The sequence below is a fragment of the Myotis yumanensis genome, unplaced genomic scaffold, assembly GCF_028538775.1.
Source record: "Myotis yumanensis isolate MYYU_CA2020_CCGP unplaced genomic scaffold, mMyoYum1.0.hap1 SCAF_21, whole genome shotgun sequence".
Taxonomy (NCBI): Eukaryota; Metazoa; Chordata; class Mammalia; order Chiroptera; family Vespertilionidae; genus Myotis; species Myotis yumanensis.
Genome location: NW_027223772.1, coordinates 13,159,516 through 13,181,784, shown reverse-complemented (window position 1 = coordinate 13,181,784; position 22,269 = coordinate 13,159,516). Strand labels below are relative to the sequence as shown.

At 40.9% G+C, this 22,269-nt stretch overlaps 1 protein-coding gene across 2 annotated transcripts; it reads right to left on the bottom strand.

Moving 5' to 3' along the window:
• Positions 1-75: 75 nt before the first annotated feature.
• ZNF510 (zinc finger protein 510) lies at positions 76-19,806 on the bottom strand. Of its 2 annotated transcripts, XM_070400939.1 has the most exons (7): positions 19,760-19,806; positions 16,912-17,118; positions 16,505-16,719; positions 15,652-15,707; positions 4,817-4,955; positions 4,456-4,551; positions 76-1,843 (listed from the first exon to the last, which is right to left on the bottom strand). In XM_070400939.1, exons 4-7 carry the CDS (start codon positions 15,664-15,666, stop codon positions 162-164), a joined length of 1,932 nt encoding a protein of 643 aa, XP_070257040.1. In that variant the 5' UTR covers positions 15,667-15,707; positions 16,505-16,719; positions 16,912-17,118; positions 19,760-19,806; the 3' UTR covers positions 76-161. The 2 variants fall into 2 exon arrangements, 1 of the variants encoding a protein (XP_070257040.1); XR_011469278.1 differs by lacking the exons at positions 76-1,843; positions 4,456-4,551; positions 4,817-4,955 and adding an exon at positions 11,474-11,878.
• Positions 19,807-22,269: the final 2,463 nt, after the last annotated feature.

Genomic DNA, 22,269 nt, shown 5'->3' with positions numbered 1-22,269 from the left:
TTCTCCATAGTAGCTTGTGTGAATTCTCTGATATACTCTCAGGGTTACCTGTTGGACAAAATTCTTCCTACATTCATATTTATATGGTTTTCATTCTATGTGAATTTTCTAATGTCAAATGGGTTGGTCTTTAGCCAGAAGGATTTTCCTTAGTTGCTATATCAATAGGGTTTTCTCCCTCCCTGAATTCTGTGGCCTACATTTAGGGTTGACTTCTTATACAATTTTTCATATTCATTACATTTATAAGACTTCTCCCCGCTATGAGTTCTCTGATGTATTCTGAGGTTTGATTTCTGGCCAAAAGTTTTCCCACATTTATTACATTGAAAGGGTTTCTCCCCTGTGTGAATTCTATGATGATCACTAAGGATTGCCTTCCGGACAAATTTTTTCCCACATTCATTACATTTAAATGGTTTCTCCCCAGTGTGAATTCTCTGATGAACACGGAGGGTTGATGTCCGGGCAAAAGTTTTCCCACATTCATTACAATTAAATGGTTTCTCTCCTGTGTGTGTTTTCTGATGTTGAATGAGATGGTCTTTTCGCCAGAAAGATTTTTCACATTCATTACATTGATAAGTTTTCTCACCACCATGAATTCTCTGATGTATCCTGAGGTTTGATTTCTGGCCAAAAGTTTTACCACATTCATTACATCGAAATGATTTCTCCCCTGTGTGAATTCTATGATGGTCTCTGAGGGTTGACTTTTGAACAAAAGTTTTCCCACACTCACTACATTCATAGGGCTTCTCTCCTGTATGAATTCTCTGATGTCCTCTGAGGGTTGATTTCTGGACAAATGTTTTCCCACATTCATTACACTTATAGGGTTTCTCTGCTGTGTGAATTCCCTGATGTGTACTGAGATGAGACTTCTGGGAGAAAGTTTTTCCACACTCATTACATTCAAATGGTTTCTCTCCTGTGTGGGTTCTCTGGTGTTGAATGAGATGTCCTTTTTGACAGAAGGATTTCCCACATTCATTACATTTATAGGATTTTATGTTAGAGTGAGTTCCTTGGCGTACTTTGTGGGCTGACATCAGGTAGGATTTTCTATTTTCATGATATTGAAAGAATTTATGCCCAGTTTGTGTTCTGTCATTATATACCAATGCATTCTCTTCTGTGGCAATTCTCTGAGACTGAGTGAGATGTGACTTCCTGTTGAAATTATTCTCACTGGCATTATATACATAGTGTTTCACAGCCATGTTAACTTTACGGTGTTCCATGACAGCTGACTTCTCACAGAAGGATTTCCCACACTGCTTAAGATTAGAGTATTTCTCTCCTGTTCCAGTGCTTTTTTGATCAAAGAGTTTTATCTTATCACAATTTTTGCTACATCCATCATCTTTACAGGACTTTTCTCCCATGTATGTAACAAAGGCAGCCTCATCATGGAATGTTTCAGAATTATATTCAGAACCTTGCTCCAAAATTTGACACTTTGGATGCTCAAGAAAATTTTCTTTATAAATGAGGGCTTTCCCATTTTTATTACATTCAATAAATTTATCTCCAGTATGAGTTCTCTCAAAGTTAATTTTGAAAGGCACATTTTCACAGACACTACAGCAACTTGTTTTTGTTGTTGAATAGGTTCTATTAATGACATATTGAGAAATATTTTGCAAATTCACTCCCCATGAGACATATTTACAGGACATTCTTGTTGAAAAAACAGGAGCTATGTGTAGATTAAGTGGTTTCCCCCAAATTTCCTCTTCTTTTCTAGTCAAAGGCTTATTATTGATCAGTGTTATTTGCTGCAAGTGTTTGTCTTTTATTTTCTTGTTCCTCTTGATTAAGTCATCATCTCTGTAATGTTCTAATACTGGGAAAAAATGGAAAATATCTTATGAATCTTACATTTTTTTGTGAGTGGGGCTTACAGACATATACCTTATGTTGCATTTCAGTTTTTGGTTTCTCAAGATTAAATAATTTTCATGCATACACGTATGTATGTAGATATATGTATATTCACTCTCTTTTAAAAAATATTGATATAGTGAAAATGAGAGAGGAAACTGGCAATAAATACATATTTATATTTGAATTTTAGATAGATTGGATTTTGCTACCTGGATGGAAAACGAAAAGATAATAGAAATTGGACTTTTATTGGAGTGGTTATTTTAGACAGCAGGAAAACCAGATTATGGGATGGATACAACAAGGACTATAAACTTACGTAATAAGAAAAATAAGAACTTAATGAGCACTAATGGGCTAGGCCCCAAAGGGGAAGGATTTAGTTCACCTTATAGCTGTGAGTCTATATAGTAATACAAATAAGAGTAAAACTGATGAAAGGAAAATCCATTCTTGCAACCAAATTAGATTCTCCTTTGATTTATTCTATCTATCAAAATTGAACAATACGTGACCATGATCACTACCTCACCCTAAATTCCACATGTTAATTTTATATGAGTGGTGCGGTTTTAAATGGGGTATTATGGAAAATCTTACTGCAAAGACGGCACTTAAGAAAGGTCTAAATTCTTTATGTATTCTGGATGCCCATCATTCACGGGTTATATGACTTGCAAATATCATCTACTTTTGACTCATCTCTTAACACTCCATTAAGCATGAAACATAATTTATATCTGCATCTAACTTATATGTACAATATAACAGTATACAGTGAACACTCATGGAATTAGAAATCATGTCAAAAAAACAGAACACAAATTGCTCTGCAAAAACCCCTATTTGACCTCCCTGGTTACACTTTCTTCATGCTTATGTCTCCTAATGTTTATGTAATAATTTCCTGTATTTTCTTCGTAGTTTTAGACCAATATATGACTTCTTAAAAATGTAACTGAGTTTTCCCTTTTTATAACATATAATCATATAGACATATTTATATTTTGTGTTTCTTTTACTTAATCTATAATAATAAAAGCATAATATGCCAATTAGACCACATGTCCTTCCAGATGAAGCTGGGGCTGCAAGGGAAGCTGGTAGAGCAGCTGGGGGGAGGAGGGCCTACTCTTGCAGGAATTTCGTGCATCAGGCCTCTAGTATATTTATAATCAGTGTATAAGATTTTATGTAGCTTTATAATTCTCCCTTAGGAATACAATTATTTCCTTATTTTGCTGAGCCTAATTTTTGGCAAAAGTAAGCAAAATTTCCATAAATATTCTTTTATTCATTTCAGAGTAGCGGTAGCCAATCGGTGGTCTGCGGATACTGGTGGTCAGTGAGGTCTGAAAGGTTGGCGACCTCTGTTCTAGAGAATACAATCATGCCTTTCTGTAGGTGATACAGTTAGGAATGGGACTGCTTGGTGACAAGGTATGTAAAACTTCAACTTGATTTGATAACATCCTCCTAATTCCACAGTGGTTTTACCAGTTCACATTTTCACTCAGTGTGTGAAGATCTTTGATATTTCACATTCTCATCAGGACCTGGCATTACCAAATTTGTTGATCTCAATCCATATCATGCATCTCTCTTATCTCACCTCATATATTTTTTGCACTCTGTGAGAACTAATAAGGTTAATCATTTTCAAAGATTTAATTGGCCATTTCAAAGTTCCTATTCAACGCCTCTAGCCTATTTTTCAACTGGATTGCTACCTTTTCCTATATTGACCTGCAAAAGTTCTTACATTTTCAGATGTGTATCCTTCTTAGGTTACTTGTGCTGCATGACTATTCTGCTACTCTGTGGCTTGTCTTTTCATCCTTTTATTGGTCCTTTATGAACAAAGTTCTCAATTTTAATTTAGTAAAGTTTTTTAATCATTTCCTTCTATTGGGGCTTTTTGTGCCTTTTAAAAGTCTTGAAATACATAGGTGTTCATTGCTAAGCTGACCTTCTAGAGCAGGGGTGGGCAACCTTTTTGTGAGTGCGTGCCAAAACCAGCAAAATCTCTGACTCAAAATTCTTCTGCGTGCCAACCCTCATTTTTTGAGAACATGTTACGCCTACTTGATATCTCTTAAGGTGTACGTATGTGAAGAACCTTGAAGAAATAATAAAATTCATTCGAGCAACAAAAACACAGTATATGATGACGAAAAATACATTTATTTTTTAATGTATAGATGTACACTGATAGTCCGACAGAAAACTTTATGACTTCGTTTGATATTATCAGTGGGACTTTTGCTGCTGCATCACTGATGACAGAGATTTTACATCAGGTTTATATTTTGTGACCTTCAGAGATATGCATGAGCTACTACTTTCATCCGTCAGGCTACTCCTATTACGAGATGAGACTTAACAAAATTCATCACTGAGAACAAAGATTCACAATTGTAAATGGAAGATTATAAGAGAGGGTTTGGCGTGCCAGCAAAAGTTACTGGCGTGCCATGTTTGGCATGTGTGCCAGGAGTTGCCCACCCCTGTTCTAGAGTCTAACTAGTGCCACCGAATTCTATCTGCTGGTGCTCAGTAACTCACCTTGGTGGCCTTGGTTTGAGAATTCTTCCTCTAAGAACCAAGGCTCTTCTCCTTGCTCCAACTTGAAGATGACCTCTGGTTTGAAAAGGCAGTTCCCTACAAGTAGGAACAATGGAGTATTTAGGGCAGAGGATAAGCTTTTTGGTTTCCAAAAGTGGAAAAAGATCCAGCTTCAGGAAGAGCAGCCTGAAGATCCTCATTGAATTTATCACTGGGAGTTGAGAGCACATTCCTCAACAGGGCTTAGTTACTTTATACTCCTGAATGAAAACCCTAAGTAAAGTATCCATGTGTAGTACTGCTTAAAAAAAGAAATGCCTTCTAGACAGAGTTACAAAAGTAAGTTGTGCGCTATGCTCACCCACTGCGACGAGGTTGTTGTAGTTCTCCAGCGTCACATCTCTGTAAAGCGTCCTTTGAATAGGACCCATGTGCTGCCACTCCTCCTGGGTGAACTCCACAGTCACGTCCCTGAATGACACTGATGCCTGCATACGCTTCTGTTCAATTTGAAGGGTTCAGAATTAGGTGACATAGAAAAATACATATGAAAACAATTCTTATGCTTACTGTGAAGAGCTTAAAACACAAATGAAAATAAAAATGCCTATTTGGGGTCTAATTTATACTTTGGAGTTAATTAGTAAAAGTATTTATAACTTATTGTATATATTTTTGAGTTATATACATGTACAATCAATAAGCACATTAGTAAAGATGTTGTTGCTTGAATTTTAGCAAAAAAAATATAAAGTTCCTACAATTTTTATCCCACACCCTCAATATACAACCCCAGGTATACATACTTAGGCGAGGGTCAGCAAACATGACCTTGGCCAATTTCAGTTTGCCACTTTTTCAATTTAGCTTTATAGGGACATAGTCACACACACCCAGTTATTTAGTTGCTCTTGTGCTGAGCTAGCACTGCCTAGTAGTTCAGTAAGAGACCTTGTAACTACTAAAGGAAGATATGTACTCTCTGGTCCATTATAGAACAAATTTGTCAACTTCTGGATTAACCAATCCAATTAAAGGAAAGATTGACAGTATAAGAACAACAAATCAAACAGAATTTATAGAGCCCAGCTGGTGTGGGTCAGTGGCTGAGTGTCAACCCATGCACCAGGAGGTTACCAGTTTGATTCCCAGTGAGGGCACATGCCAGGGTTGCGGGCTTGATCCCCACCCAGCAGGGAGCATGCAGGAGGCAGCCCATCAATGTTGTTTCTCTGTTTCTCTCATTGTTTCTCTCTCTCTTTCTCTCTCTCTCTCTCTCTCTCTCTCTCTCTCTCTCTCTCTCTCCTTTCCTTTCCTTTCTCTCTAAAAAAAAAAAAAAATCAATAAAAACGTATTTAAGCCCTAGCCCAGGGGTGGGCAAACTTTTTGACTCGAGGGCCACAATGGGTTCTTAAACTGGACCGGAGGGCCGGAACAAAAGCATGGATGGAGTGTTTGTGTGAACTAATATAAATTCAAAGTAAACATCATTACATAAAAGGGTACCGTCTTTTTTTTTTTTTAGTTTTATTCAGGATCCGGCCCGCGGGCTGTAGTTTGCCCACGGCTGCCCTAGCCAGTTTGGCTAAGTGGATAGAGCGTTGGCCTGCAGACTGAAGAGCCCCGGGTTCGATTTTGGCCAAGGGCACATGCCTGGGTTGTGGGCTCGATCCCCAGTAGGGGGTGTGCAGGAGGCAGCCAATCAATGATTCTCTCTCATCATTGATGTTTCTCTCTCGCTCTCCCTCTTCCTTCCTCTATGAAATCAATTAAAAAAAAAGTATTTAAAAAAACAACACAATTTGTAGAGAGTGATATATTTAGGTTGAAAGTAAGAGGATGGAAAAAAGATACACAAGTAATCACCAACATAAAGAAAATTGATTTGGTTATATTAACATAAATAGCAGATTTGAAGGTAAGAACGAATAATAAAAACATAATGAATAACAACATAAAGATAAAATGGTCCTTTTAACAGAAAATATAACAAATTGGTGTGCACTTGAAAATATAGCTTCCAAATATAGTCTATCCCTATTATTCAGAGATTCTGTATTTGCAAATTCACCTACTCACTAAAATTTACTTGTAACCTCAAAATCAATACTCATGAATTTGTGGTCATTTATGGACATTGACGAAATGGTGAAAAATTTGAGTGCCCAATACAAGTTTTCCCAGCTGAGGTTGAACAGGATAATGCTTTGCCTTCATGTTTCAGCTGTCACAGAGTAAACACGTGTCTTTTTTGCAGTCTATTTAGCATTTTTTTCCTGCTTTTTCTTGTGATTTCACTTTGTAAAACAGCCCCCCTGTGAAATGCTGCCTAATATTCCTGAGTGTAAGAAGATTGTGCTCTGCCTTATGGAGAAAACAGGGGTGTTAGATAAGCTTTGTTCAAGCATTAATTATGGTGCTGTTGGCTGTTAGATCATGAATCAACAATAATATCAAATAAGGTGTTTTCAAACAAAAGCACATATAAAAAGATTATGTACTGATTGATTGTCCCAAATGTTGTGACCAGAGGCTCAAAGGAACCTGACCCTGTATTTCCCCTCGGAGTAAAAATTCAGTATTTGCTTATTCAGTGTTCGTGGTAACTTAGAACATAACTACTGAGAATAATTAGAATTAACTGTATATAAATAAAAGTTAACAGAAATTAGATAGACAGACCCACAGTTATCATTAGTGATTTTAACACAACTCAGTAACTGACAGGACAAGCAGTCTGAAAAACAAACAAAAGGTAATTGGAAGAGGGGTCAGCAGACTATAGCCCAGAAGCCAAATCTGACCACTACTGGTTCTTTTCTAAGTAAAATTTTATTGGGACACAGTCACATTCCTCTGTTTATGTAGTATTTATAGTTGCTATAGCACTAAAACTGTAGAGTTTGGTAGTTCCAACAAAGCCTACTATCTGACATTTACATAAAGTTTGCTGACCACTGTTACAGAAAATTTAAATGATTGACCAACTTGACTAATGAAATATATAGGATAACCTGATCATAACATAAATTATTCTTATGCACTTTGCACACTAAAATGCAAAAACAGTAAGTCTCACAAAATCAGAAAAAAAACTGCATCCAGAGTGGCTTTGAATTTTTGCTCAGAGATGTAGAGCTGAAAGGAGCAGTGCAGTCATGCACCACTTAACAATGGGGACATGTTCTAAAACATGCTTTCTTAGGCAATTTCATCGCTGTGTGAACATCATGTAGTTTACTTACACAAGCCTGATGGTATAGCCGAAAGCACACCTAAGCTACATGATATGCCAGCATTATATATGCACATCATTATGTGGCGCATGACTGTAGTAACATCATTACAACAAGAAAAAAGCTGGGCAAATTGAAAATTAATGTCTACAAATATTAAAGAATCTACAAAAATCTATTAGAGCTAAAAAATGAATTCCGCAACTTTTAGGATTCAAAATGAACACACTAAAACCATTTATTGTTCATTGTTAGTGTATTCCTATATACTAACAATGAACTACAAAAAGTTTAATAAAAACAATTGCATTTACAATGTCAAATACTTAGGCATTCAACACTAGAAGACATTGCTAAGAGGAATTAAAGAAGACCTAAATAAATGGAAAGTCATTCTATGTTCATGGATTGGAAGATTTAATACTGTTACAATGGTAATACTCACAAAAGTGATCTACAGATTCAGTGAAATCTGTATCAAAACCCCAATGGCTTATTTTGTAGAAATGTCAATCCTAAAACTCATTGAAATCACAAGGGACCCTTGAGTAGCCAAAACAATCTTAAAAGAATAACAAAGTTTGAGGACTTGAATTTCCTGGTTTCAAAACTTAACTATAAAGCAACAGTAATTAAGACAGTGTGGTATTGGTGAAGATATATGGATCCATGGAATAGAACTAATAGTCTAGAAATAAACTCATTCATGCAATCATTTCATAGGAAAATAATAATCTTTTCAACAAATGATGCTGGGAAAACTGGATAGCTACATGCAAAAGAATGAAGTTGAAATCCTACTCATACCATATTTAAAAATTTATCTCAAAATGAATCAAAGACCTAAATATAAGTTTAAGATATGAAACTCTTGGAAGAAATGGGAGATGAACCTTCATGACCTTGGATTTGACAATGCTTTCCCAGATGCTACACCAAAAACAGAAGAAACCAAAGGAAAAAAAATCTGGATTTAATAAAAGTTAAAAACTGCATCAAAGGACACATTCAAGATAGTGAAAAGACAACCCACAGAATGAGAAGAAATATTCATGAATTATATACAGAACCCTTGACTTACAATGGTTTGACTTACAATTTTTTTTACTTATTAGTAGTGTGGAAGTGATACATAATAAATTACATGAGCTACTCAAGATTTTATTATAAGATAGGCTTTGGGTAATATGATTTTGCCTAACTGAAGGCTAAAGTAAGTGTTCTGAGCATGCTAAAAATAGGAGAAGCTTCACTATGACATTCGTTAGGTTAGGTATGTTAAATGCATTTTTTTTACATATATTTTCAACTTAATGGATTTATCAGGACATAATCATCCAGGAGTATCTAGTAGCCAGAATATATAAATAACTTACAACTGAACAACAAAACAAAACCTAATTTTAAAAACGGGCAAAGAATCTGAATATACTTTTCTCTAAAGAAGATACACAAATGCCCTAGCTGGTTTGGCTCAGTGGATAGAGTGTCAGCCTGCAAACTGAAGGGTCCCAGGTTTAATACCAGTCAAGGGCACATACCTGGGTTGTGGGCTCAATCCCCAGTGGGAGTTGTGTAGGAGGCAGCCAATCAGTGATTCTCTCTCATCATTGATGTTTCTATCTCTCTCTTCCTCTCTGAAATTAATAAAAAAATAAATATATATTTTTAAAAGATACACAAATGGCCAGTAAGCACATGAAAAGATGCTCAATATTATTGTCAGGGAAATACAAACCAAAACCTAAAACTCCAATGAGCTACAATTTCACACTCTAAGATGGTCATAATTAAAAATAACAACAACAACAACAAAAAGTTAGCCCTGGCCAGATGGCTCAGTTAGTTGGAGCATCATCCTGTCCATCAAAATGTTGAAGGTTCAATTCCCAGTCAGGGCACATACCTTGGTTGTAGTTTTGATCCCAATGGGGCACATATGGGAGGCAACCAATCAATGTTTCTCTCTCTTTCTCTAAAAATCAATAAACATATCCTTGGGTGAGGATAACAAAAAAGTTAAACAAATGGTGGTGACAATGTGGAGAATTTGGAAACCTAATACACTGCCAATGGGAATGTAAAATGGTATAGTTGTTGAGGTAAATAGTTTGGCAATAAGATAAATGTAGTGTTATCATATAACTCAGTGATTCCACGCCTAGATTTATTCCCCAAAGAAATGAAAAACAGGTGTTCATACAAACACGTGTGTATATCCACATATCTATGTAGCTACCTACCTATGTATTTGATGTTAATAGCAATACTATTCATAACAGCCAAGGTAAAAACACCCTAAGCCCAGCAGTTGATGAGGGGATAAAAAAATGTGGCATATCCGTATAAAAAAAATTGAAAACATTATACTAAGTGAAAGAAACAGTCACAAAGACCACAGATTAAACAATTTGATTTATTTGAAATGTCCAGTGTAAGCCAATCTATAGAGACAAAATGTAGATTAGTGGTTGCTTAGGGCAGGGCTGGGGTATGTTGGGAGAGGGGTGTGTGATAGTTAATGATATGGAGTTTTTTTAAGTGATAAAGATGTTCTAAAATTGACTGTGGTGATGATTGCACAATCGTGAATATACTAGAAACCACTGGCTACTTTAAATGTGTGACTTGTAAGGTATGTGATTTTTATTTCCATAAAGTTGTTTTTAAAAAGGACACCAGAAAAATGGGCATTTTTTCAGATCTTTTATGTCTATTTACAGAAATTGAATTCATAACTAAAAACCAGCCACAAAGAAACCCATAGGCAAACTTGCTTTAACTATATATTTTCCAAACACTTAAAGAGGAAATAACAGCTATCTTAAACTCTTCCATATAACAGAAAATGGAGAACCATTTTATGAGTATAATATTGATGCTAAGACATTACATGAAAAGAAAAGTTCAGGCCAATTACCTCTCCATTAATGTATACTGAGAAATACGAAATGAAATACTAACAAATTGAATCCAAGACATATTAAAGGGATAGTACTTCATGACCAGGGGGGAATTATCTCAAGAATGCAATGAGTCAATATAATTCATCCCTTTAACACAATAAAGGAATAAAATTTTATTATCTCACTAGATGCCAAAAAACACTCGACAGAATTTAATACCTATATGTGATAAAAACTTTAAGAAAACTAAAAACAGAAAAAGAATTTCCTTATTCTTTTTTTTTAAAAAATCCTCACTGGAGGATATTTTTTTCCCATTGATTTTTAGAGAGAGTGGAAGGGAGAGGGAGAAACAGAGAGAAAGACCAATGTGAGAGAGGCACATTGATTGGTTGCCTCCTTTATGCCCCGACCAGGGCCAGATTGAACCTGGGACCCTTCAGTCCGCAGGCCAACACTGTATCCACTGAGCCAAACCAGCTAGGGCAGAATCTCTTCATTCTAACAAAGGACATATCCAAAAGAAACTGTAAATATTGAGTACTTCCCCCCTCAGGTGAGGTATAAGAAAAGGATTTCTGATATTATCACTTGTATTCAACGTTGTTCTGAAAGTACAAGAATAAAGCTTAAAAAGAAATGAAAGACATAAAGATTGGGAAAGAAGTAAAACTTTTTATTTTTAAAAGACCTAATTGTGCATATTTAAAATAAAAAAGAATCTACAAACAAGCTATTAAAATAAATGATTCAATATGAAATTAATGAATACATTTTATTACACTTTATAGATATTGTATTTATTTCCAAAATTGAAGTTAAGACCTCCACCAAAAACATTATGACTCACTGAAGGCTCAAATACTGGTTAGCATTTTTTAGCAATAAACTATTTTTCAATTAAGATATGTAAATTTTTTTGACAATGCTATTGCACACTTTATAGACTATAGTTTAGTGTAAACAACTTTTATATGTACTGGGAAACCAAAAAAATCAGGTGACTCGCTTTACTGTGATATTTTCTTTATTTGGGTCTAGAATCAAACCCACAATATTTCTGAGGTATGCCTGTATTTAAAAATACATTGTATTTTAATAAACCAACAATAAACAATTAGAAAATAAAAAATAGTATTATTTACAACATCAAAATAGACCAAATACATAGAAATAAATCTAATGAAACATGTGAAAGACTTCACCTCTAATCTGAAAAACTACCCAGCAGGATTTTCTGTGGAAACTGACAATACTTCTTCTTCTTCTTTTTTTTAATTTCTAGAGGAAGGGAAAGGGAGAGAGAGAAACATCAATGATGAGAGAGAGTCATTGATTGGCTGCCTCCTGCACATCCACTACTGGGGATCAAGCCCGCAACCAGGGCATGTGCCCTGACTGGAAATCAAACTGTGACCTACTGGTTCATAGGTCGATGCTCTGAGCTGCCGCTGCCCAGCAAAGATTGTTTTTTTTGTTTTTTTGTTAATCCCCACCCAAGGATACTTTCTCCATTGATTTTTAGAGAGTGGAAGGGAGGGGGAGAGACAGAGAGAAACATCAATGTGAGATAGACACATCTATTGGTTGCCTCCCTCATGTGCCCCAACTGGAGTCAGGGATCAAGCCTGCAACCAAGGTATGTGCCCTTGACCGGAACTGAACCTGGAACCCTTCAGTCCATGGGCTAACGTTCTGTCCACTGAGCCAAACCAGCTAGGGTAAAACTGACAATCTATAATAATAAAAGCGTAATATGCTAATTAGACCGGACGTCCTTCTGGACAAAGTCGTGGTGGCGGGGGCCAAGCCCCTTGTACGAATTTCGTGCATCAGGCCTAGTATTTCTATGAAAATGCAAAGGACCAAAATTAGCCAATAAATTTTTTATTAACTTTAAGGCCTTACACTACCATATTTCATGATTTAGTACAATGCAATAGTAATTATGAAAGTGAAGTACTAGCAAAGGGATAAATAATTGGATCAAAGGAATAGAATACAGAGTAGATATAGACACACACACACACACACACACACAGTCACTTGATTGACAACAGAGGCCCTGTTGCAATTCAGTGGACAGAGGATGGTCTTTTAAAGAAACGTTATGAGAGTAACTTGATATCCATATGGAAATATGAGCCTTGACATGATATCACACACTAAAGCAATTCCAGGTGGCCAAGCTTAAGTCATCAAGCATCTGCTAAAGCATAAAATATCTTCATCATCTTGGGGTAGGGAAACACCTTTCAACCATGACACACAGAGGACTACCATTAAAGAAGACACTGACACTGACCTTTGAGGACTTCCTGATTTCACAACTTAACTATAAAGCAACAGAATCAAGACAATCTACTTCTGGGTATATATCCACAAGAATTAAAGGCCAGGTCTCGAAGAGATATTGGTATATCTTTATCCATAGCAGTATTAGTCACAATAGTCAAAAGGTGGAAGAGCTTGGCCAGTGTTGCTCAGTCAGAGCATGGCCCAAGCACCAAAGGATTGTGGGTTGATTCCTGGTCAAGGGCACTTAGCTGGTTGTAGGTTTGTTCCCCGGTCCTGGTTGGGGTGCATGTGGGAGGCAACCAATGTGTCTCTCACATTGATGTTTTTCTCTCTCTCTCTCTCTCTCTTTCTCTCTCTTCCTTCCTGAGGTGATTCAGGAGGGACATTACCTCAGGAGCAGTTAGGTGAACAACCCGTGTGAAATGTGCTTGAGGAGGTGACGAAAGAAGTGGGCAGAGTAGTAGAGAAGCTATTCCAACAGTTCAGTGGAGAGACCATAAGATAGGGGAATAAAGTAGAGAAATGCATTTAAAGACATTAGGTGGAACCATATAAAATTGCTATTATTTTTGACAGACTCAAATAGAAAAAGTAGCAAAACATGATTACCGACCATCATCGACAGGAGTTGAGAAAGAAAGAGTGAGAGCGAGAGCAAGGAGACCCACGGATGGATGTACCCACTTTTGTGGTTTGGGTGTCTGGCAAAATAGGGTTTACCAGGGAATAGGGAAAGATGAGGAAAAGTAGTTTGGGAAGGACTGTCAATGTTGGCTTTTACTTTGAATCAGTTGAGCTGCAGACACCTACAGAGAGATGCTGAGTCAGTTATGTCCAATGTGGTAGCCACCAGCCACATGTGGCCGTTTAAAACTTAAAAATTCAGTTCCTAGCCCTGGCCAGTTTGGCTCGGTGGATAGAGCGTCGGCCTGCGGACTCAAGGGTCCCAGGTTCAATTCCGGTCAAGGGCATGTACCTTGGTTGCGGGCACATCCCCAGTGGGGGGGTGTGCAGGAGGCAGCTGATCGATGTTGCTCTCTCATAGATGTTTCTAGCTCTCTATCCCTCTCCCTTCCTCTCTGTAAAAAATTAATAAAATATATTTTAAAAAATTCAGTTCCTCAGTCAAAGAAGCCACATCTCAAGTGTTCAACAGGCGCAGGTGGCTCGTGCCACCACTCTGGACAGGGCAGGTATCGCCCCTTCCCATCCTCACCAAAAGTGCCATGGTCAGAGGGGGCCGCAGGGCCACCTTTGGGAGAACGAGCCGGGGGGGGGGGGGGGGGGGATGAGTCAAGGCCAGTTGGAAGGGTAGTGAGAAAGGATGGAAACGTGGATGACACACGTGCCAGGCGAGAGAAGGACGATGGCTCCGTGAGATGAGTGAGAGGCAGGACAGCCGCAGAGGAGGGGGCAGACGCTAACCTGAGACGAGTTCCTCCAGAGGGCGGAGTGCGGGCAGTCAGGCGCTGCACACGGGTCTAGTGAGGTGAGGACAAGGCGGGACCCACGCGATTTGACGGTGATTAGGTCACTGGTGGGTGCAGGGCATGGGTGTGGGAGGAGAGACATCAAGGCCTCATGCAAAGGTGTGAATGGAAAGTGTGGCAACATCTGCCGGAGAATAGAACGTTAGGCTATCTGCTGAACAACTCGTTTATGGCAGGTACTTGGGAGAAATATTTATGGGGAAATATTTTAAGGATGTGGGTGTTTAGATCATTCATGCTGACCTGCAGCTAGTCTAAGAATGATTTCTGAATTCTACAGGATGGTCAGGAAAATATCTAACTTCTGTTTTAGTTACCCGGACAACTGGAAGCCCTGCATTGGCAACGTGTCCTCTGCTTCCACTGAGGAGGGAGTGGAGACAACCTCCTGCATTCATTGCAGGGGCGTTATTAGAAAGGTGGGTGCTATCACCATGTGCTGGGGCCCAGGGGTTCCCAAAGGTGTGGACGGAGTCAGCAGTGTTCAGGTGCTCATCATAGCCAGGTTCCTTTTTTTATTGCCATCTAACATCTGTATTTATACTATTTGGTCCCAATCCTATCCATTCTATACAAAAGGCCAGGGGCTTCCCATCTCCATTCAAAGGTTACTCTATTGTTCCACTAAGCTACAAGGAAGTAACTGAAGGAGGTCACTCCAAGCAAAGATCAAAGCGACCAACCACCCCTCTGACACTCAGTTAAAGGGTTTACTGATAAAAATCCTCACCTGGGGAAACAACCTTTCTTCTCCTAGCCAGGTTCCTTCCCCTATTGTCCTCTTACATCTGCATTTATCCTATTTGATCTTAATCTCATCCATTCCATTCCAAAGGCTAGGGCGTTTCTCATCTCCATTTCAAGGTCCCTTGAAACATCCCTGCAGAGAAGCAGCCAGGGTGGATGGCTTCCAGCAACTATGGAGACCAACAGACATTTCTTCCTGACTTGGAGGATTTTAGGTCCCACGAGGAATGTTGGGCTTACGCTTGTTATCGACACACATCTTTAAGCTAATAGTGTGTGCCCGACCCTGACATGCCTATCGGAAAAGTCAGGAAGAAACTTGCAGCTGCACTTGGGAAAATCTGCGACATGAGGACGTGCATCTACCCACACGACAACTCTGCTGTGCTATTCATCGGCTTTTCTCTATCTTCCTTGAATGATGCCGGCACATTTTCTAGTTCTATTTGTCCATATCAATACATGGTCCTTTAAGCACTGATAAAACCCACTGTAAAAGGGTGTTAATAAATAACTCACCTGAGGCTTGTTCATTCTCTGCTGCTCTCTGGAGAGTGTGGAGACTGAAGGATAAGCTGGGGGCAAGGAAAGAGGAGTGGAGCCGTGAGAGGGCTGGCGCATGTCTGTGTCACTTGCCTAAAAGTCCCACCACTCCCGCCGGGCGAGGCCTGCCTGTGGGGATGTCTCACTGGCCCTTGAGAAGGGCAGGAGGCAGCACGCAGAGCCCGTGCTCCCGGAAATGCACGTCTCTGATATGAGCGCATGGATGTCACCTTGCTGTTTTTTATTGGGTGATTGTAAATTATGTTACTATTGATTTTAGAAAAGTACATTCCCTCTGACTAATGTAATTAATGATATTATTAAATATAATGGTAATATTAATCCTGTCTTGATTTTTTGTTATTTGTTAATATTGTCATTTACACCTTGAGTTAGAAAATCAACAGAAAATGGAAAAGAGTGGTAAGATACATACTGATTAAAAAATGTAAAATCTTTTTGTTCTAATTTGTTGAAATTTCTCAAAAAGCCTTTTTTTTTCTCAGCTAAGTTTCCCTTTCTATTCTCCTCCCGATGCCTAAATTCTTGAGTCAAATTTACTTATTTCTCTTGAATCTGCTTTGTTTTTGAATTTTTAAAAAATGTATTGAATTTATTGGGGTGACATTAGTTAATAAAATTATATAGGTTTTAAGTATAGAATTCTATAATAGATCATTTGTATACTGTATTGAAAGTTCACTACTCAAAGTCAAGTCTCCTCTCATCACTCTTTATCCCTCCTCTCCCCTCTTCTACCTTGCCCTAGCTCCCAAAAGTCTTATTAAAAATAAAAAAGACTTTCGATAAGACACTTCTAGTGACTTACCTGTGACAGAATGAATAGTGCTTTGCTCCTAGTTCTGTCCTGGGTGACCAGGGGACATACATCCCAGGTTTGACACTTTTAAGGTTTCAAGAGTTGGAAACAGAAATCCCTTCCTATACTATCATTTTGTGATTGTATCTGTTCAGGATAAAGGAAGCTTCAGCATATCTCTGGGTGCCACATGTGACGGACATGATATGAGAATGGCTCAGGATCTGGGAAGAAGGAAGAAGGAAGAAGGAAGAGAATGGAGGGCTATTTCAGAAGAAGACCAATTTCCTTGGCCATGGCTGTGGCTTTTCCTGTGCAGCCTGACAGTCACCCATCACTCTCAACCCCAGCTTCCCACCTTCTGCAGGCTGGTCCAGTTTCCGCTGTCACCTGGGCTTCTGGATGTGGGGACTCACCAAGTCTGGCTGCCTCTGGACAAGGTGACTAAGGACTGCTGCTGGTGGAGCAAATCCGGACCCGCTCCGTTCCGAGTTCTCCAGCAGCTGTTCTGAAGCTCTGGTGAGTCCCAACCGGGGTTCTTCCAGGTGGGACGCTTGTCCCTATGGCTCCCTCCTTCTTGCCACGCAACAGCCACTTTGTTCCAGCGATGTGGAGACCTAGGCCTAGGAAGCAAATCCATTTCAGTGTTTCTCCACTTCAACACTGCTGACCCGTGGGGCTGGCTAAGTCTTTATCGTGGGGGCGCAGTGGGGGCTGTCTAGCAGCAATGCCGGCCCCTACTCACCAGGTGCTGGTGGCACCCTCCTCCCAGCCGTGACACCAAACACATCTCTAGACATTTCAAAAGTCCTCTGAGGAGCAAATCACCCTAGTGACATGATCTCGTTACACCAGATTCTCTTGGAATTCACTAGAGCTGTTCTATCCATTACTGTAGCCACTGGCCACATCCTACTACTAAGCACCTGAAATGTGGCTAGCGCCGCAAGGTGAATTGAAGACATTCTGCACGTTAAGATAAAGGCAATAGAATCCTCACTTAACACCCTCGACAGGTTCTTGGAAGTGGCAGCTTTAAGTGAAATGGTGTGTCACAATCCATTTGAACACGGGCTAATTGAGATATTAAGTTCCTATGGCATATTTCTGGTCACAAAAACCCCAAATGCCTCCAACACTGAACATTGATATAAACGTGAGCTACATAAGTTTTTAAGACAGATTAATGAAAACAAGTAAGATGATTGTTCTAGCCTGCTTATTCAGGTCCAGCAGCAGTTAATGGGCACTAATGAGCGCTAATTCATAAGCCGCCGTTGGCAGCGTCCCAGCAGCTCCGTGCAAGGCGGGATCCCCGCCCCCGACAGGACACCCTTCCATCGCAGGGCAGCTCACACCACACGCCCTCACTCAGGCTGGGACAGTGCAGACATGTCAGCTAACCTAACCTCACACGCCCTCACTCAGGCCGGGACAGTGCAGACATGTCAGCTAACCTCACACGCCCTCACTCAGGCCGGGACAGTGCAGACATGTCAGCTAACCTCACACGCCCTCACTCAGGCCAGGACAGTGCAGACGTGTCAGCTAACCTCACCTCACACGCCCTCACTCAGGCTGGGACAGTGCAGACATGTCAGCTAACCTCACACGCCCTCACTCAGGCTGGGACAGTGCAGACATGTCAGCTAACCTCACCTCACACGCCCTCACTCAGGCCGGGACAGTGCAGACGTGTCAGCTAACCTCACACGCCCTCACTCAGGCCGGGACAGTGCAGACGTGTCAGCTAACCTAACCTGCACATCTTTGGGGCGTGGAAGGAAATGGAAGTCCCTGGCGAAAACCCACGCACACGGGGCAGAACGTGCAAACTCCTCCACACAGTGGCGCAGCTGGAATTGATTCATTCTCCTCCTTCACCAACGTTATTACAAAGCGCTGTTGAGTTAAATGCCATTATTCAAGGGCCTGCTGTAGGTTCTTAAAATTATCTTCACATGTTTCTTTTTAGTTTTAATATGGCTACTAGAGCCTTTGCCATTATATCTGAGGCGCACCTTATCTTTCTATTGGGCGCGAGCACTGCCCTGGGCTATCAGATTGTGCCTCTGAAGGCAGACACAGCCTCGGGGGGGCGGGGGGGGGGGGGGGCAGGAGCCCCCAGAGGCTGTGGAGACATGCAGAAACCCCAGAATACATACATTTGTCGCAGAGGGAGGTTGGCTGGCACTGACTTTACAATCCCGGTGCTGGGGGTCGGGCACAGACGCGCTGCCAGTGCTGTGCAGGCTGCAGCCGTCTCAGGCGGGCCGGGCAGGGGCGGGTGCCCGTGGGGTGACGCAGCCCTGCACCTGCCTCCTGGCCCCTCGCCTTGGTGACGGGGGTCTGTACACTGTACTCCTCCGAGCCCACGCTCTTACTCTTTGATGACGTGGTAATAACTACAGAGAGGGTGGCTGTGAGAATTAAATGAAATACTAAACGTAAAGAACAACACTGTCTTCCAAACGGGATGGGAGCCAACATGCAACGGTGGCTTATGAATTAGCGCTCATTAGTGCTCATTAACTAGCACGTGGTTAAACAAATACTTTCCAAGGTACGACCTCTCTCTCTGAACAACGTCACAACGCAGTTTTTACTAAATTTTTCCCCCCAAATGACAAACCTCACCCACGCCCAAGTGTCCGCACTGACCAGCTTCTCGGGCTCCTGCCTCGGCCTCTCTGCAGACCCGCGGCCAGCGAGCTGGGCCTGAGGTTCACGGTCAGCGCTACACGCGCCCCCTCCCTCCAGGTTCAGGTCAGCGCTACACGCGCCCCCTCCCTCCAGGTTCAGGTCAGCGCTACACGCGCCCCCTCCCTCCAGGTTCAGGTCAGCGCTACACGCGCCCCCCTCCCTCCAGGTTCAGGTCAGCGCTACACGCGCCCCCTCCCTCCAGGTTCAGGTCAGCGCTACACGCGCCCCCTCCCTCCAGGTTCAGGTCAGCGCTACACGCGCCCCCCTCCCTCCAGGTTCAGGTCAGCGCTACACGCGCCCCCTCCCTCCAGGTTCAGGTCAGCGCTACACGCGCCCCCTCCCTCCAGGTTCACGGCCAGCACCTACCTCCCTCCCTCCGCCCCGGCCGATTTCCCAGGCCTGCGCGGCGGCTCCCGCACTCCGCCCGCATCCAGCATCTTCTGACCGGACTGAGCCCCACCTGCGCCCTGGAGACCGCGGGGCTGGCCCGCCCCACCCTCTTCCGGGGTGTACGTCCCGGCCTGGCCCCTGGAGAGGCGGTGGCAGCCCCAAAGCTCTCACCTGCCTGCAAACCCTCGGCGCCAGCGAGCGGGACAGGACGGTGGCGGGTGGTCGCACATGCGCAGAGGAGAGCACAGGCCGTAGGTTCCCACAATGCTGCGCGAGGGTGTGTGTGTGTGTGTGTGTGTGTGTGTGTGTGTGTGATAACAAGGTGCTATTAACAGCCTACTGATAACTGGAGAGCAGATTCTACCACAGCCCAGAGGTTATGGGCTAAACTTTCACTTACCTGCGAACACAGTGTGTGGTCCTCAATTGGGTCCTGACTGGAGAAAACAGAACATTTGGGAACAATGTGGAAATTGGTATAGGACTGGTATTAAGGGAAGTAATCGTTACTTTTGTTCATTCTTATAACAACATTGGGATTATCTAGGCAAGTTTACTTTCTTCGAGATGCATATTAAAGTACTTAGCGTTGTTTTATTTATTTGTAATTAACTAGAAAGGCAAATATAGGAAAATGTTATGTTCTACCTCTAGAATACTGGTATTCTCATTTTACTGTTTTCTACTTTTCTATGTGTTTGGAAACTAATATAAAGTTTATGAAGGGAAATTTTTGAGCTGTTCAAAGTGTACCTTTTAAGGTAAAGACATATGAGCCAAATGCCAAAGCTAAAACAATCCAGCATGAGTTTCATGTGCTTTATTCAAGGGAGAAGAAACCACAGAATGGGGAAGTACATGCCTAGCAAGCAATGGATCACTCTTCTGATGGATTTTGGACAAGAGCAAGTGTTACAGAGCCCTTGAAGGGGCAACAGGAAACGGCATGATTGCTAGATCAGAGATTTCCTCACATGGAAGGTCCTAGCTTCTAGGGTGGAGTAAGCTAACAAACGCTGAGTTGGAGGGTTGTGATTAATGTGGTAGGTTCCTTAACAGATGTTCCGAATAAGTTCAGTCTGACTTAGTGTAGATTTATAACATAAGCCCCCTTTCTTATGTTACACATACATCTGGGGTCATAATGATTTATCAAGGTCAGCTCATTGAGTAGCAAATGTACCGCTCTGCGGCAGAACGTTCATAGTAGGGAGGGCTATAGGGATTGGGGCCCAGAAAACAGGCCAGAACGCTCTGCACTCTCTGCTCAATTCTGCTCTGAACGTAAAACTGCCCTGGAAGCCTCTTCCTACGGGGAGAAAAGGACACAGAGCCATCCTGAAAGAGCTCCCAACGACCAAAGCTGGGACATATTTAGCAAAATGATAAATACAGGAATGGATTAGAGCCCAAGGGATGAAATAATCTCCAGGTGCCCATATAAATAAAACGAAGGAATGAGTAAACTGAAGGGGAGAAGGGACAGAGCCTCGTAGCAGAGCTCCAATTAATAACTGTGGACGATGTCAATGCTGCAGCCAATCCCATCAGCAACACACTTGCAATTGAGCAACTTGGATTTCAATAGGGTTGCAATGAGGTCGTTGCATGAACTGTTTTAGTAAGAGGGTGCTAGGAAAGAATTATAGGGTTTGAGCTTTGGTTAGTTCATTTTGCAGAGGTTCCAAGGCAGCGGAATTTGGTCGGGATTGGATGCTGCAACACATAAATCAATAATAAAAGCCGCAGTCACTCATAGCAGCGGAGGGGTGTCTGGTATTGTGAGAGGGCACAGCAGGCTTGTTTTTGTCTGTCTCTCGGCATCATGGTCACAGAATGGCCTGGTCTGCTAGCGTTCTGCGGGATGACTTGCGTTCAACAGGAAAACACAGCTGTTGAGCTTTGAGCACCAGGACAGCTCCCAGCAGCAGCAGCCAGGCTCTAAGTGGCAGGCAGTTCCAGATGCCAGAGGTTGCTGTATACCCCTTGCTCGGTTTCATTGATCTGCTGGTCTATTCTTTCGCCAATATCACATTGTCTTATTACTGCAGCTTTATGGTAAGTCTTGAAGTTAGGTAAAGTCAATCTTCAGACTTTGTTTTATCTTTCAATGTTGTATTGGCTCGTGTGGATCTTTTGCTCCTCTATCTAAACTTTGGAATCAGTTTGTTTATATCCACAAAATAACTTGGGATTTTGAATTTATTAACTTGGGAATCACATTGAATTTATGGATCAAATTTGGAAAAATTGATATTGTGGCAATATTGAGTCTTCCTATCTGTGAGGATGGAATATCTCTTCATTTGTTTATTCTTTCATTTCTTTCATCAGAGTTTTGTAGTTTTCCTCATATAGATTTTGTATATATTTTATTAGATTTACATTTAAGTATTTCATTTTTGTGGGGTGTTAATATAAATGATATTATGTCCTTAATTTCAAATTTCACTTATCCATTGCCAGAAATTAGGAAAACAATTGGCATTTGTATATTAACCTTATATCCTGCAACATTGCTATAATTGCTTATTAGCTCCAGGGATATTTTTTTGTAGATTTTTTCAAACGTTTTACATAGAGAGTCATGTCATTTGTAAACAAAATTGGTTTGATTTCTTTCTTTTCATTATGTATACATTTTATTTCCTTTATTTGACTTATTATATTACTAGGACTTC

Excerpts from the sequence above, each read along its gene's own strand:
- ZNF510 (XM_070400939.1), bottom strand. Across the intron at positions 4,552-4,816 it reads CAACAACCTCGTCGCAGTGG|GGAACTGCCTTTTCAAACCA; the intron begins GTGAGCATAGCG and ends TCCTACTTGTAG. Across the intron at positions 1,844-4,455 it reads CTCAAACCAAGGCCACCAAG|AACATTACAGAGATGATGAC; the intron begins GTGAGTTACTGA and ends TCCCAGTATTAG.